Source organism: Mauremys mutica, chromosome 1, assembly GCF_020497125.1.
Source record: "Mauremys mutica isolate MM-2020 ecotype Southern chromosome 1, ASM2049712v1, whole genome shotgun sequence".
NCBI classification, from domain to species: Eukaryota; Metazoa; Chordata; order Testudines; family Geoemydidae; genus Mauremys; species Mauremys mutica.
This window is the reverse complement of record NC_059072.1, coordinates 88,424,035-88,436,749: the sequence shown is the minus strand read 5'-3', so window position 1 is coordinate 88,436,749 and position 12,715 is coordinate 88,424,035. Positions and strand designations below refer to the sequence as shown.

At 47.9% G+C, this 12,715-nt stretch overlaps 2 protein-coding genes across 3 annotated transcripts in view; one reads left to right on the top strand and one right to left on the bottom strand.

Moving 5' to 3' along the window:
• Positions 1-28: 28 nt before the first annotated feature.
• On the bottom strand, positions 29-11,161 carry ARHGDIB (Rho GDP dissociation inhibitor beta). 2 transcript variants are annotated; one of them, XM_044982269.1, is made up of 6 exons: positions 11,010-11,161; positions 5,658-5,846; positions 4,926-5,009; positions 3,103-3,179; positions 1,383-1,446; positions 29-809 (listed from the first exon to the last, which is right to left on the bottom strand). In XM_044982269.1, exons 2-6 carry the CDS (start codon positions 5,833-5,835, stop codon positions 610-612), a joined length of 603 nt encoding a protein of 200 aa, XP_044838204.1. In that variant the 5' UTR covers positions 5,836-5,846; positions 11,010-11,161; the 3' UTR covers positions 29-609. The 2 variants fall into 2 exon arrangements, with proteins under 2 accessions (XP_044838204.1, XP_044838213.1); XM_044982278.1 differs by lacking the exon at positions 11,010-11,161 and adding an exon at positions 6,658-6,675.
• Positions 7,066-12,715, top strand: part of PDE6H (phosphodiesterase 6H) — a 29,292-nt gene continuing 23,642 nt past the window's right edge. Inside the window, exon 1 of the mRNA XM_044982316.1 lies at positions 7,066-7,132. The gene's annotated coding sequence lies outside the window, so the exon portion shown is untranslated. The remainder of the gene's footprint in view (positions 7,133-12,715) is intronic.

Below are 12,715 nucleotides of genomic sequence, written 5' to 3'. Positions count from 1 at the left end.
ACAAAAGAATGAGAGCCTCACTCGGAAGGGAAGAAAGAAACTGACTTTATTCTTGGGACACTGACGTCTTTACAAGTCATGGCAGCTAACTGAATCTCCTTGACTGGTTTTGCCTTTAAAGGCAGGACTATGATTTGGACACCAGACCAGGACAAGAGGACCATAATGGGATCAGCCATTTACAGGGAGCACAAGGCAGAAATAACACCGCGGAGGACCATTCAGGGGGGCAATTCACCCTGCCATGAGAGTTGTAGAGCTGGCAAGATGATTGTGTTCCCTCAAAAAGGCACTTCAGAGACCTGATTTGGAGCAAAAGAGGGACCAGCAGAGAGAGGGATTTTTCCCAATTTAACCCCTCATGTGTCACGACAACTCTGGGCGGGTTATTTTCAGTGTAGCAGCGGGAAATGCAGAGGCTGTCCGTGGGCCTGTGCAAAGACCTGTTTTTAACAGAATCTCCTGTGGCAGGAAGGAACAAGGGTTAGGAGGTTTCTGGAACCCCTTTGTGGCAGTAGGGGGCAGCATGGTGTGCGGGTCCAGGGCGTGGCACTCCTGGTGACTAGTGCAGTAGGCAGGGAAAGGAGGGAGAAGGCAGCTTGCGTGACCTCACTCTGTCCACTCCTTCTTAATGGACAGATTCCACTCCCAGGTGAGATGGTCATGCTTGTCATCATCAGTGAAGAAGGATTTGTTGTGATAGGTGCCCCGAGCCAGCATGCCCTTGGGTGCTTCCTCGATAGGTGTCAGGAATTCGTACTCCTCCGGCCGTGGCCCATAGCTGCCAACCATGAACGTAGCTTTATCCACTAGGAGTAAGCAATCCACAAGGGAAGAGCCCATGAAGAGGGAAGTAAACAAGAAGAGGAAAAGCTGGGTTCACGAGTATGGATCACACAGGAACTGAGGCAGGCATGAGGGGGAGAGGGCAGAGGCAGGGAGCGGACAGACTCACTGAATGAAATGATGCGAGATTTTGTGAAGAGGTCTATATACAGAATCTATATGTGGAATGAGGATCTCCCTCGGGACAGCGCGAGAGGGGCTGTGTGTGTACAAAAGGAAGAGGGCTCTTTATACAGTTGGAAGCTCTGGGGGGTAGTGCAGAACAGGCTGTTTTTGCCTGTGTCTGTTGAAGCCTCTGTATAGAATAGGAAATTCTGAGAGGGTGGGGAGGGCAGGCTATGTATATAATGGAAACCTGTGTGATGAGTGGCGTACCCATGACTGTCGCTGTGTCTGTGGAAGGCTCAGTGTAGGATGAGAGCCTTTGGAAGGATCTGGGGGAATCTCTCTATAGGATGGGAGAATCTGTGTGCAGGGTTGGGAGTGCACGTGGGAGATAGTGTGTTTGGGAGGAGAGGGGGCTCTCTCTTACTCACCCTTCACCCCTGTCCGGTAGGTGTGCTGCACATATTTCAATCCAGACACAATGTCCCTATTTACCTGCAAGAGGAAGTGATCAGGGATGAGTCTAATGAGGAGAGTCTCAGTGCAATCTTTGCTGCTCTCCTCCCCTCAACCTCACACAGATGTTCCTGTCCCAGCTCCCCCATGCCACTACTCTCCTCCTTCTCTGTGCTGGACAGGATGGGACAGGCCTCAGGGCCCAACATGGAGCAGACATTGCTGAGGGAAGCCCTGGCATTTCTCAATAGCCAGAGATGAGTTTTCACGCAACCTGGATACTTCTGTTTCTCTAATGTGCATCAGAGCTCCTCCTCTCCTTGCCCAGGCCCCACAGGTTAACCAGTCTCTCAGGAGGCATTGCAGAGAGGATTGGGGGAAGGCTGAATGCAGGAGACGCGCAAGGTTCACAGTTGAGCATTCCCATGTTAAACCCCAGAGCCAGCTGACTGGAGTCATGCATTCTGCACAAAGAGATGGGGCAAGTCTAGGGTAAGACTAACTGAGCTCACTCCCTCACCTCTAGGGCTGCAGGAGACTGGGATCACTGAAGGGGTGGCAAGATCATTCCCAGGATATGGAGGGAGATGGTTCAACTAGTTAGTTAGCTAATGTAGACACAGCCCCAGTAATCTCAATATTCCCCAGGAGAGTCACAGCCTGGCTGCATCCCCTGCTTCTCACAGTCTGGACACACTGTGCATTATTAAATCTGAAAACAACACAGCATGCTCCTTCACATCCCAGGACTCAGTTTGCTGTGCCTATCCCAATCCTGGCCAGCCCTGGGAGCTGGGGAGAGAGTTAAGATAACTAGTCTGGGCATAGCCCTATCCTATCAGCAAGGGTGAGAAATTTAAGAAAACATTTCCTAGCATAAAGAAGGCTTGGGTGTCACTCTGGGGGTGCTTTTATCTCTAGGCCTGTGTGCAGTAGAGCTGTGTGAAAATGGTGGAAAATTTGCCCACATTAACATTTTCACTCTTTCAGTTCAGGTGATTGAACATCTCTCAAATTTTGCTTTTCTGCAAAATGCAGCTAATTTTGTAACAAAAACTTGTAAAGATGAACGTGTCTGCTTTGCATGCCACCTTGCTCTTCAAATGCACCCCATTTTCAACAGGAAACAGGTGGAAATGGCATGAAATGCTGTTGAAATTTTTGGCAATGTGAAGCCATTTGGGAGAGCATAACACAATGCATAAAATCTCAGATTCTGTGTAGTTTTGTCTTTTGCTGCAACTATTTTACCCACCACTAGGTGTTTGGGAAGCCCAGCAACACTCAGCAGATTAGCTTCACAGGGCTTCATGGGAAGCTTTTTTTCCCAGTTTTGGTTTGTGTGGAATCAAATTTTGCTTTGAGTCCCAAAAACAGACAGCAAAACTCTGTCACAGCTACTGAGTTTCACATAATGACATGTATGAACCATTTCCAAGCATGAATTTTCACTGCAACCTCCAGTTCACCACCTGCTTCATCAGGTTCACACAACAGGCTTACAAAGGTTAGCAAACTTTAGGTGCACGTGGTCCAAGGTGATTTGTAACAATACCCAAAATCAGTTAAGTTTTACATGGTTCAGAGCATCATTTCCAACATTTTGCTCAGCTCTAGTTATCTGTGATGACTGGCTGGTAACTGGAGCGAGCACTGAACAACCTATGGGAAGCAACCAAAAGGAAAGTGACTCACTTTGAAGTGGATCTTAACTCTGTATTCAACTCCTTCCTTTAGTACAAATGTCTCTTTCTTCAGTGCCGCAACATCCCCTGTAGAGAGAGAATCAAACAGATAGTATTGCCACAAAGAGAAGAAACCAGACTCTCTTCCAGGGAATGGATGTGCCCTTCCATCATCTTTTTCTATAGCACACCTGTGAAATGTGTATGCAGGTGTGTATATGCAAGCTTCTTTATGAATGTGCATAATATATACAGGTGCATGCATACATACAGGTGCGTGCATGTCCGTGTGTGTACACAGGTATGTGCATGCATACACATACATGCTCCTCTTCATACACAAAAACAGAGGATGCTTGTGTATATACATTCATGTGCACACTTGTGTGTGTGTGCGCACATGCATTCTCAAGAGGCATGTGTGTGTGTGCAGATACACTAATGAGAGGCACACGTGTGTGTGCAGACGTGTTTTGCCTTCCTGTTACTCCAGCGAACCAGGTGTGTAGCATGGCCCGCTATGCGCATGTTAACTGTTTCACTCATGTGGAGTCTCTGGTTCCAGTGAGAGGGAGTGGAGGCTGGGCATGTCTCGGCTGGAATCTCAGTTGGGCTGCACAGTGTGTGAAGATAAATGGCTTTGCAATGCTGTACGTGCATGCTGGGGATTTCAGTTGAACAGGAAGTATCAATGCCTTGCCAGTCCTGACTTCCTCTCTCTGATAAGAAGCCCATATATGGTGAAGCATGACTCTCTCACCATGTCCCCTGAAGCCGGAAGTGCAAGGTTGCTTGACACTGCAGTTTCAAAATGTCCTGTTACTCTAACATGTACCTATATCTTGTGCTGGTAGGAGCTAGCTAGGTAGAAATCAGAGCATGTGCCTTTCCCTTTGTACAGGGAACTCTAAGACCTGCAATTCTTAGAGATTTCCAAGATCTTCTGCAGAGGAGTTGAAGATGGAGACCACAGACAGGGCCGGTGCAACCTATTAGGTGACCTAGGTAGTCGCCTAGGGCACTAGGATTTGGGGGGTGGCATTTTCTTCGGCAGCGACCACGGCGGCCAGATCTTCGGCCGCCCTAGTCGCTCCCAGCATTTAGGCGGAGGGAGCTGGGGCAAGGGGGCGCGGGGAGGGCCACCTGCAGCAAGTAAGGGTGGGGGGCACACTGGGGAACTCCCCACCCCAGCTCACCCCTGCTCTGCCTCCTCCCCGAGCATGCTGTGGCTGCTTCATTTCTCCCGCCTCCCAGGCTTGCGGTGCCTAAGCTGATTGGCGCTGCAAGCCTGGGAGATGGGAGAAGTGAAGAAGCCACAGCGTGCTCGGGGAGGAGGCGGGGCAGGAGTGAGCTGCTTCACTTCTCCCACCTCCCAGGCTTGCAGTGCCAATCAGCTTAGGTGCCGCAAGCCTGGGAGGCGGGAGAAGTGAAGCAGCGATGGCGTGCTCGGGGTGGAGGCGGAGCAGGAGTGAGCTGGGGGGGCGCCTCAGGGCGGAGGGGAGGAGCTGCCACGGGGGTGGCCTCAGGGCGGGGGCTCTGGGATAGGGGAGGGCGCAAGGTGGAAGTTTCGCCTAGGGCGCGAAACGTCCTTGCACCGGCCCTGACCACAGACATGTTTTTTATTACTTCTAATCTTCTTTTTACTATAATTGTACTTTAAATAAGAAACTAGGCCCAAGATCTCCATAGGGAATATTCCCCTAGGGTTTACCTCACTTTACACAGGACCAACTTCAAAAAGGAAACAGGTCTCTGGAATTATCCCTAGACTTGAAATTTGGGCTGGACCTCTGATCATTCCCATATGTGACAAAGGAAGGAGCCTTCACCTACCAGTAAGGTCCATGGTGATTGGTGCTGGAGCAGAATCACATACCAGGGTGAGCCGTGTGACTACCACGTTGGGAGCTGTTGGGTCTGTAGGATTGGAAAGAGGAGGCCAATTGGGTTGCAAAATCCAAGTGGAGGGAGGGAGAGGCATTAAGGGTCCCTTCCTCATCTCCCTGTTTAAAGATTGCTCTGTCATCCAACGTGGAATAATGACTGGGCCCTCTTAGGAAGACAGAACCATGCACCTCGCCCAATGGGAAACATTCCATAAACCACATCCCACTACCCCTCTAGAAGAGACTGTCAGGAACATACCTTCCACCACATGATGCTGCCCTAGCAAGAACTACCCCAGGCATAGCTGCCACCTTGGGTCCCTCCAAGCAGAATTCCCCCTTGGACACATACCTGAGACCACAAAACTCTTTCTCAGTAGGAACTCTCTCAGGCAGGCATACATGCCTCCACAAGCCTTGGCCCCATCCCAGACACCCCTAGCCACAGACCTGACACTATAGACCCTATCTCCATTTGAGTCCACCCACCCCAGTCAGGCATATATCTGGTAGCTTGCTCCTATACTGCAGCAAAAGCAATGCAAATATCTACTGGCCCCTCCCCATTGGGGACAATTCAATACTTCCCCGCAATGCATGCCACCATAGTGTCCTCCCACAACCAGGATTGGACACACACTGTATTTCTCTATAAGCCTTTTCCATCAGAGATCCATACCTGCCACCACAGGCCCATCCCCCAGCAGGGATTTCTTGTACTTAGCAAGGCTTTCATCATCCTTGTCTAGCTCCTGGAGCTCCTGAAGCGATTTCTGGGGTGGGGGCTTATAGTTGAGTTTGCCGTCCACGTCATCATCCTCTTCCTCTACATGTAGGTCTGGGGTTTTCTCAGTCATGGTCTCTTGGCCTGAGGAGAGCAATACAGCCAGTCATTGGCAGGACAAAGCAGGTGGGTACAGCCTAGGGGGTATTTGTTCTCTGGAGAAAGCAACTTAGTCTCCAGGGTTGTCAGTCAGACACCTGGCACCATAGGTGCTGGAACTAGGGGTGCTCACGGTCCTGCAGCTCCCACTGGCTTGCAGTGGTTTCTATCATATACAGGGTTTACAGTTTGGTTCCATGGCTCTCAGCACCCTCACTATACAAATTGTCCCAGCACTACTGCCTTGCACCTAGGGTGACCAGACAGCAACTGTGAAAAACCAGGACAGGAGATGGGGGGTAATAGGAGCCTATATAAGAAAAAGACCCCAAAATCGGGACTGTCCCTATAAAATCGGGACATCTGGTCACTCTACTTGCACCAGCACCACATTCAATGTCGTAACCTAATGCCAAAGCAAAATGCTCAGAAATCTATTGCTCAAGGGTTGAATTAGTCTGTTGTTGCTGTTTCTGCATTTTCAGTTAGATATGCTTCTCCCCCCTTGTCTTTCTTTCTTGTCTCCCACCTTTTGTGGGGCCTCCAGGAGTGAGAAAACAACTTAGATGGAAACAATGACATTTTGCAACAAGCCACTTTGTGCAATCCCAGCACACCCCTACAATAACTAGGAAAAGCAGCCCCAGCACTGATCAATGACTTCACATTAAAGCCACTGTCATATACAGAAGCATGGAAGGAAATAAAGGTCATTAAGGAAAAGGTTTAATTTTCCTGCTTCTAATGGGTTATAAATAACACTTAGAAACACAGAATGTACAAGGAGATAAAATACCTGATAATGACTCTCTTAACTGAACTGATTAAATAAACCCTCTTTGCTCAAGAAAATAAATCCAGCTGCACATGCCCCAGACTTTCTCTGCTGCACACTCTTGAAAATAGCTCACTTCGTGCAATGACGGGATCCACTTCCTGTGCAGGAAGGAAATGTGCGGTCTGTTCCTATGACAACACTTGCCCCAGCTGCAGATCTGCTCTGAGCAGTAGCATTTCAACCATAAAGACATCGCAGGGGCAAGAGGAAGTGAGAACTAAAGTCAGTGAGCAGTTGTCTCAGCCCAGGCTTAGACAGGAGCTGCTCACTGGATTTCCTCTTCCATGAGGACAATGGCAGGTTCTTTCCCCATGGAATCCTGGGATTATCCCAGACTTCCAGAGTCACTTCTTCAGTTGGTATAAATCAGTGCAGCTGCACTGAAGTCACCAGTTTGAAGAATGAACCTGCTCTGGTGGCTGCACAGAAAGAGGTAAAGAGAGACAGAAAAAGTGGAGCGAGGATGAGGAGATAGGTGGATGGATGGAGAATGGATGGCCAAAAGGAGAGAATGAGGTAGAGTAGGGGATGAATGGCCGGAATAAGGAAGGAAAGGTTGAGCGGTTGAGTAGATAGGACTGTAGGTTCTGCCTTAATGAATCAGATGACTGGTCCATCTAGTCTGGTATATGGTAGTGGCCAATTTTTGATGCTTCTGAGAAAGGTTTAAAAAAACCCAGCCACAGTCCCATAGGCAACAGTAGATACTGCACATCGACCAAATCATTCTTTGCTGTGTGACAATTTAGTTTGATTTGTTCTATGTATAGTGTAAAAGCAGCAAAGAGTCCTGTGGCACCTTATAGACTAACAGACGTATTGGAGCATGAGCTTTCGTGGGTGAATACCCACTTCGTCAGATGCATGTAGTGGAAATTTCTAGGGGCAGGTATATATATACAAGCAAGAAGCAGGCTAGAGATAACGAGGTTAGTTCAATCAGGGAGGATGAGGCCCTCTTCTAGTAGTTGAGGTGTGAAAACCAAGGGAGGAGAAACTGCTTTGTAGTTGGCAAGCCATTCACAGTCTTTGTTTAATCCTGAGCTGATGGTGTCAAATTTGCAGATGAACTGAAGCTCAGCAGTTTCTCTTTGAAGTCTGGTCCTGAAGTTTTTTTGCTGCAGGATGGCTACCTTTAGATCTGCTATTGTGTGTCCAGGGAGATTGAAGTGTTCTCCTACAGGTTTTTGTATATTGCCATTCCTAATATCTGATTTGTGTCCATTTATCCTTTTCCGTAGGGACTGTCCAGTTTGGCCGATGTACATAGCAGCGGGGCATTGCTGGCATATGATGGCGTATATTACGTTGGTGGATGTGCAGGCAAATGAACCGGTGATGGTGTGGCTGATCTGGTTACATGCATCCAACGAAGTGGGTATTCACCCACGAAAGCTCATGCTCCAATACGTTTGTTAGTTTACAAGGTGCCACAGGACTCTTTGCTGCTTTTACAGATCCAGACTAACACGGCTACCCCTCTGATACTTGACTCTATGTATGGTGGTCATTCATTTTAGTGACTGACCATTCATTCTTGTGTCATGGGATAATATGAAAGGGGGAATTGATACACTTCCACTTTACCCTTAGTTATTTTAAATGTCTCTATTAATTTCCCTCTAATTCTTCTCTCTAGGTAGGTAACCTAGTGTTTGCCCACTCACTCAATGGGTATGTTGATGATAATGACATATTTCACTCACTCATCAAAAAAAAAAATTAAATTAAAATGACTCTCCTGGGATGAGTTTGTGAATAGAACTGTGCAAGGCTGAGTCACACTCAGGTTGGCAGCTTCAGACATTATCCCAGTCCTGGGGCAGGTCTACACTGGGGGGGGAATCGATCTAAGATACGCAACTTCAGCTACGTGAATAGCGTAGCTGAAGTCGAAGTACCTTAGATCGAATTACTTACCGTCCTCACGGCGCGGGATCGATGTCCACGGCTCCCCATGTCGACTCTGCTACCGCCGTTTGCGTTGGTGGAGTTCCGGAGTCGACAGGAGCGCGTTCGGGGATCGATATATCACATCTAGATGAGACACGATATATCGATCCCCGAGAAATCGATTGCTACCCGCCGATCCGGCCGGTAGTGAAGACGTACCCCTGGTGAGACTGAAGGAAAAACTCCAGGAGAAGCATGTTGGCAGATGCCTTTGGTGGCGTAAAGGTGATAGATAATAGACTGACTAAAGAGCCAAGGAACAGACAGATTTGGTCATGCCTTCCAATGGATAATACATATTCTATGAGACTGCATTACAATTAAACCTTTGAGTGAGTCTGGCGCTAATGTTGAGAAGCCAGTGGGGAGAAAAGGAAATCTGAGACAGCCCTACAGATGAGGAGAGAGGTCAAATCTTCCCATTGGTGACTTCATTGCAACTGCCCTGATTTACACCAACTGAAAAATTGGTTCTGGGAGTCTGCATTCCATGACGAAAGAACCCGAGATTGTCCTCATAGAAGAGGAAATCCAGGCCTGTTCCAGGATCCTATGGGGAAAAATCTGATTGATCCCGCAGCTTCAACATGAAGAATGCATGATGAAGCCCTGAAACTTTTGATCATTCCCCCCACCATCTTGTCCGCCTGACCTCCCCACTCCTCACTCCCTCCATGAGGGTCTTTATGATTTATCATAGAGGGAGACACAGAGGGAGAAGGAGAAAAAGACACTGATAGAGGGAAAGGGAGGGAGGTGGCAAACAGAATTTTGTCCTGAAATGTCTGGTTACTCCCTTGGTTACTCCCTCAGATCTTCCTCCTGCTTTGCCCAGGGCTGAGGAACTTTCCATCAGAACTAGTGCAGAGGGCTCCCCTTCTCAGGAATTCCTCTGGGTGCCCTAAACCTCCCAGAGATCTTAGCAACCCATTGGGCAGGCTGGAATGGCAGACTACCCAATTACCTAGTGAACCAAAGGGATAGGGCTCTGGCTAGTCCCCCCTGGTATGGATACTGTCCTGGCTCATTCATATGCTTGCGCTGCTGCTCCCTACTATGTGGAGTAGCTCAGGCCCATGCCTGAGTTTTATTTCTAGGGTTCAAGGTCCCAGTCAGCTCTCTGCAAAACTCCCATTAATTTCAGTAGGAAAGGAAGGGCCTTCTATGCACATGCGTGCTCACTCACTACAGTCATCTACAAAATGGAACATATCAGAGCGTCTTCTGGACACCTCAGCTTCCTCCACCTTGTTTGTTAGTGCACACGGGTGTGGTTTGCCTCACTGGCCCAGCAGGAAGAGTGATGCCCCTGTGGCTCTTCGGATATATTGTCTATACACCGAGTGGCCACTTTTACAATGAAAAAATAAAATTAACCCTTAAAACACTTTTGGAAAGAAATTAAAGATTTGTTTCCGACCAAGAACACTTTCTCTGGCCCCAACCCACTCCCACAGATTCTTCGGCCTTCCCTGTGCCTCTGCCCTGCCCTGCCCCTTGTCACCTCCCTCTTTTCACGCACTAGATTTCAAATTGTGTCTGTGAGGACCCGGGGCTTGTCTCTGGCCATGGGGGAGACACACACAACAAGCTAGGGAGCCCCTGCCAGAAAGTGACAGCTTCAAAAGGCAAAGAGCAAAAACACCATAATCATTGGTACCAGCCACCCACTTTGGCAGAGTCCCAGGGTTGAACGGGCAGGGGAGGTTGAAGCTTCAGAAGTGCTCACTGTAGGTCAGAGGGAGCCATGCTGACAGGAGGCAGCAGGCAGAGAAAGACCTTACTGCCGCTCCCTGTGCTGTATGGTATCTGCCCTGGGCATAAATAGGGGGCATCAGCCATTTAACTAGTGCTTCTTAAGAGCATCAAACTCACGTAAAACGTAACCCCCAAACATAGGGCTTATCTACGCAAGAATGAGGATTTGGCAGAGGGAATGCATTGGAATTTTCCATGATGCAGGGTAAACTACTTCCTCTCCCAGCCCCACCCTCCAGGGATGAAAGGTAAAATACCCCATTGCCTGAGCAGGCCCCTCGGGAAAGCAAAGCAAAGCAAAGCATTATTTACCCAGGAGCCTGGGCAGGAGACAACTCCCATCCCCCTCCAATCCTTCACAAGCATTTGCCAGGCTCACTGACAGCGCAGTGCACAGCCATCTCCCCTTTCTCCTCACTGCTGTCTAACTTCCCTTTCTGGTGCAGCCAGGACCATCCTCTTTGCACTTCAGACCCTTTCCTATTGTAAAGCTGTGCAAATCAATCCCCCTCTCTGCCACAGGGAACAGGCTCAAACTGTGGTAGCACAGTGAGAAGGCTCTTTTCCATCTCCCCCGAGTTATCTGCATTTATACTCACTGCCTGGCGTCTGCGTCCGGGGTCCCTCTCTGCTCTCTGCGTTCAGTTTTGAGCTTTGGCAGTTAGAGCAGGAAGGAAGTTGAAGAAAAAAAAAAGCGCCCACACTTCAAGAGGAAGCCCTGAGCTAGCTGCAGAGTCACTGCTCATGCTGCAGTGCTCACTTTATCTGGATCCTCCTACATCTTCATCAACTGGGTCTGAGCAGCATCCTTTCCCACAAACAGCCTGTGTGTGTGTGTGTGTGTGTGTGCGTGCGTGCATGTCATTGTGTGCTTGTATGTATTTGAAGATGGGTGTTTTGTATATTACTGTGTACCTCTGGGTAACTCTGTGTGGATATCGGAATATATTTGTGCATGCATTTGTGTTCATATGTGGGATCATGTACTGCAGTCCTGATTCTTCCCTCACATTAGTTTTCCACTGGTGTACTCCATTGATTTCAACAGGGTTATTCCTGGTGTGTGAGGATGTGTAGATATGGGTGTGCATTACAGAGGCACCCCCGTCTTCCCCAAACCTAAGGATGTGTTTAGTTTTCCACTTAAAGCAGGGTGTGAATCCCTAAATTAAGCATGGTCACTCACAGGAATCAATTATCCTCAAACATGAACAACCTCAAGAAGGAGAAACTTTGATTTTCTAGGTGCTTGTCACACTCTTTAGAGCCTGCTTTTCAGACATGTAGCAGTTTTTAAACCATTTCCTCTTTGAAATGTCAATAGAGATTCTATCTTTCTATTCCAACCCAGAACATCCTCACCAAGTGCACATCTAATGCCTCACATTGAGATGCCAAACTTTCCTCTGACCTCATACTTTTCCAGATACAAATACAGTAACACATTACAGACGTAACCCCTCCAGGTATGTTTACAGGCACACACCTTAGAATGCTCAAGAACTGATGGGGGAGGGGTGGGTGTGTGGGCACCGCTAGGTAGGTTTTATAGTCCATTCAGATGAGATTAGAGTTATTGTTTCTGTCTGAGTGTGATTGTGAAGATTTGGATGCGTGCGTTGTGTGATTCTGTGTGTTGGAACTGAAAGCATGTTTGTTGTAGAACCACAATCTGAGGGCCAAATTCTTCTCTCAGTTACACTGGTGTAAATCTGGAGTAAATCCACTGATTTTGATGGATTTACTCCAGATTGACATGGGAGCAGCAGAACAGAATTAGGACTTGTGAATAAGCAGATAATGCGAAAGCATGTGAGTTGAGGCTGTTGTGAAAGCAAATGTGACAGGTGGAGATTTCCTTGATTTTTAATTATTGTGTGGATAGGAGATGTGCCTGAGCAACTTTAAGGGAATAGAGTTTTGTTGTTGATTTTTTTTGGTGGGTGGTAGGGAAACATACAAATCTGTGTATCTATGCATGTTTGTGTATTTAAGTGTGCGAGTGTGTGTAGGTATCACGATGTACATGTGTGTATATAGCTATAGAAGTGTGCACAGGTGCATGCAGGAAGGGATGCGTGTAGCTGTGTGTTTTATAGGTATGTGTGTATAATGTAGATATGATATTGTATATGCAAGAATGCATGTGTATAGCCATGGATGTAGGAGTATGTATGATGTGGCCTATTGGATAGAATACTGAAATGGGATTCAGCTGACCTGTAGAGGCAGAGAGAGGTGAAATGACCTGTGACTTTGGGACAGTCTCGTCACCTTTCTGTGCCTCAGTTTCTCCAACTGTAAA

What these genes read in the sequence shown, in the direction of transcription:
- ARHGDIB (XM_044982269.1), bottom strand. Translation starts at nt 5,835, where the DNA reads ATGACTGAGAAAACCCCAGACCTACATGTAGAGGAAGAGGATGATGAC. An exon ending in GGATGGGCCTGTGGTGGCAG is followed by an intron (nt 5,010 to 5,657) that starts GTATGGATCTCT and finishes CCAATCCTACAG; the next exon opens with ACCCAACAGCTCCCAACGTG. An exon ending in CTACCGGACAGGGGTGAAGG is followed by an intron (nt 810 to 1,382) that starts GTGAGTAAGAGA and finishes GCTTACTCCTAG; the next exon opens with TGGATAAAGCTACGTTCATG.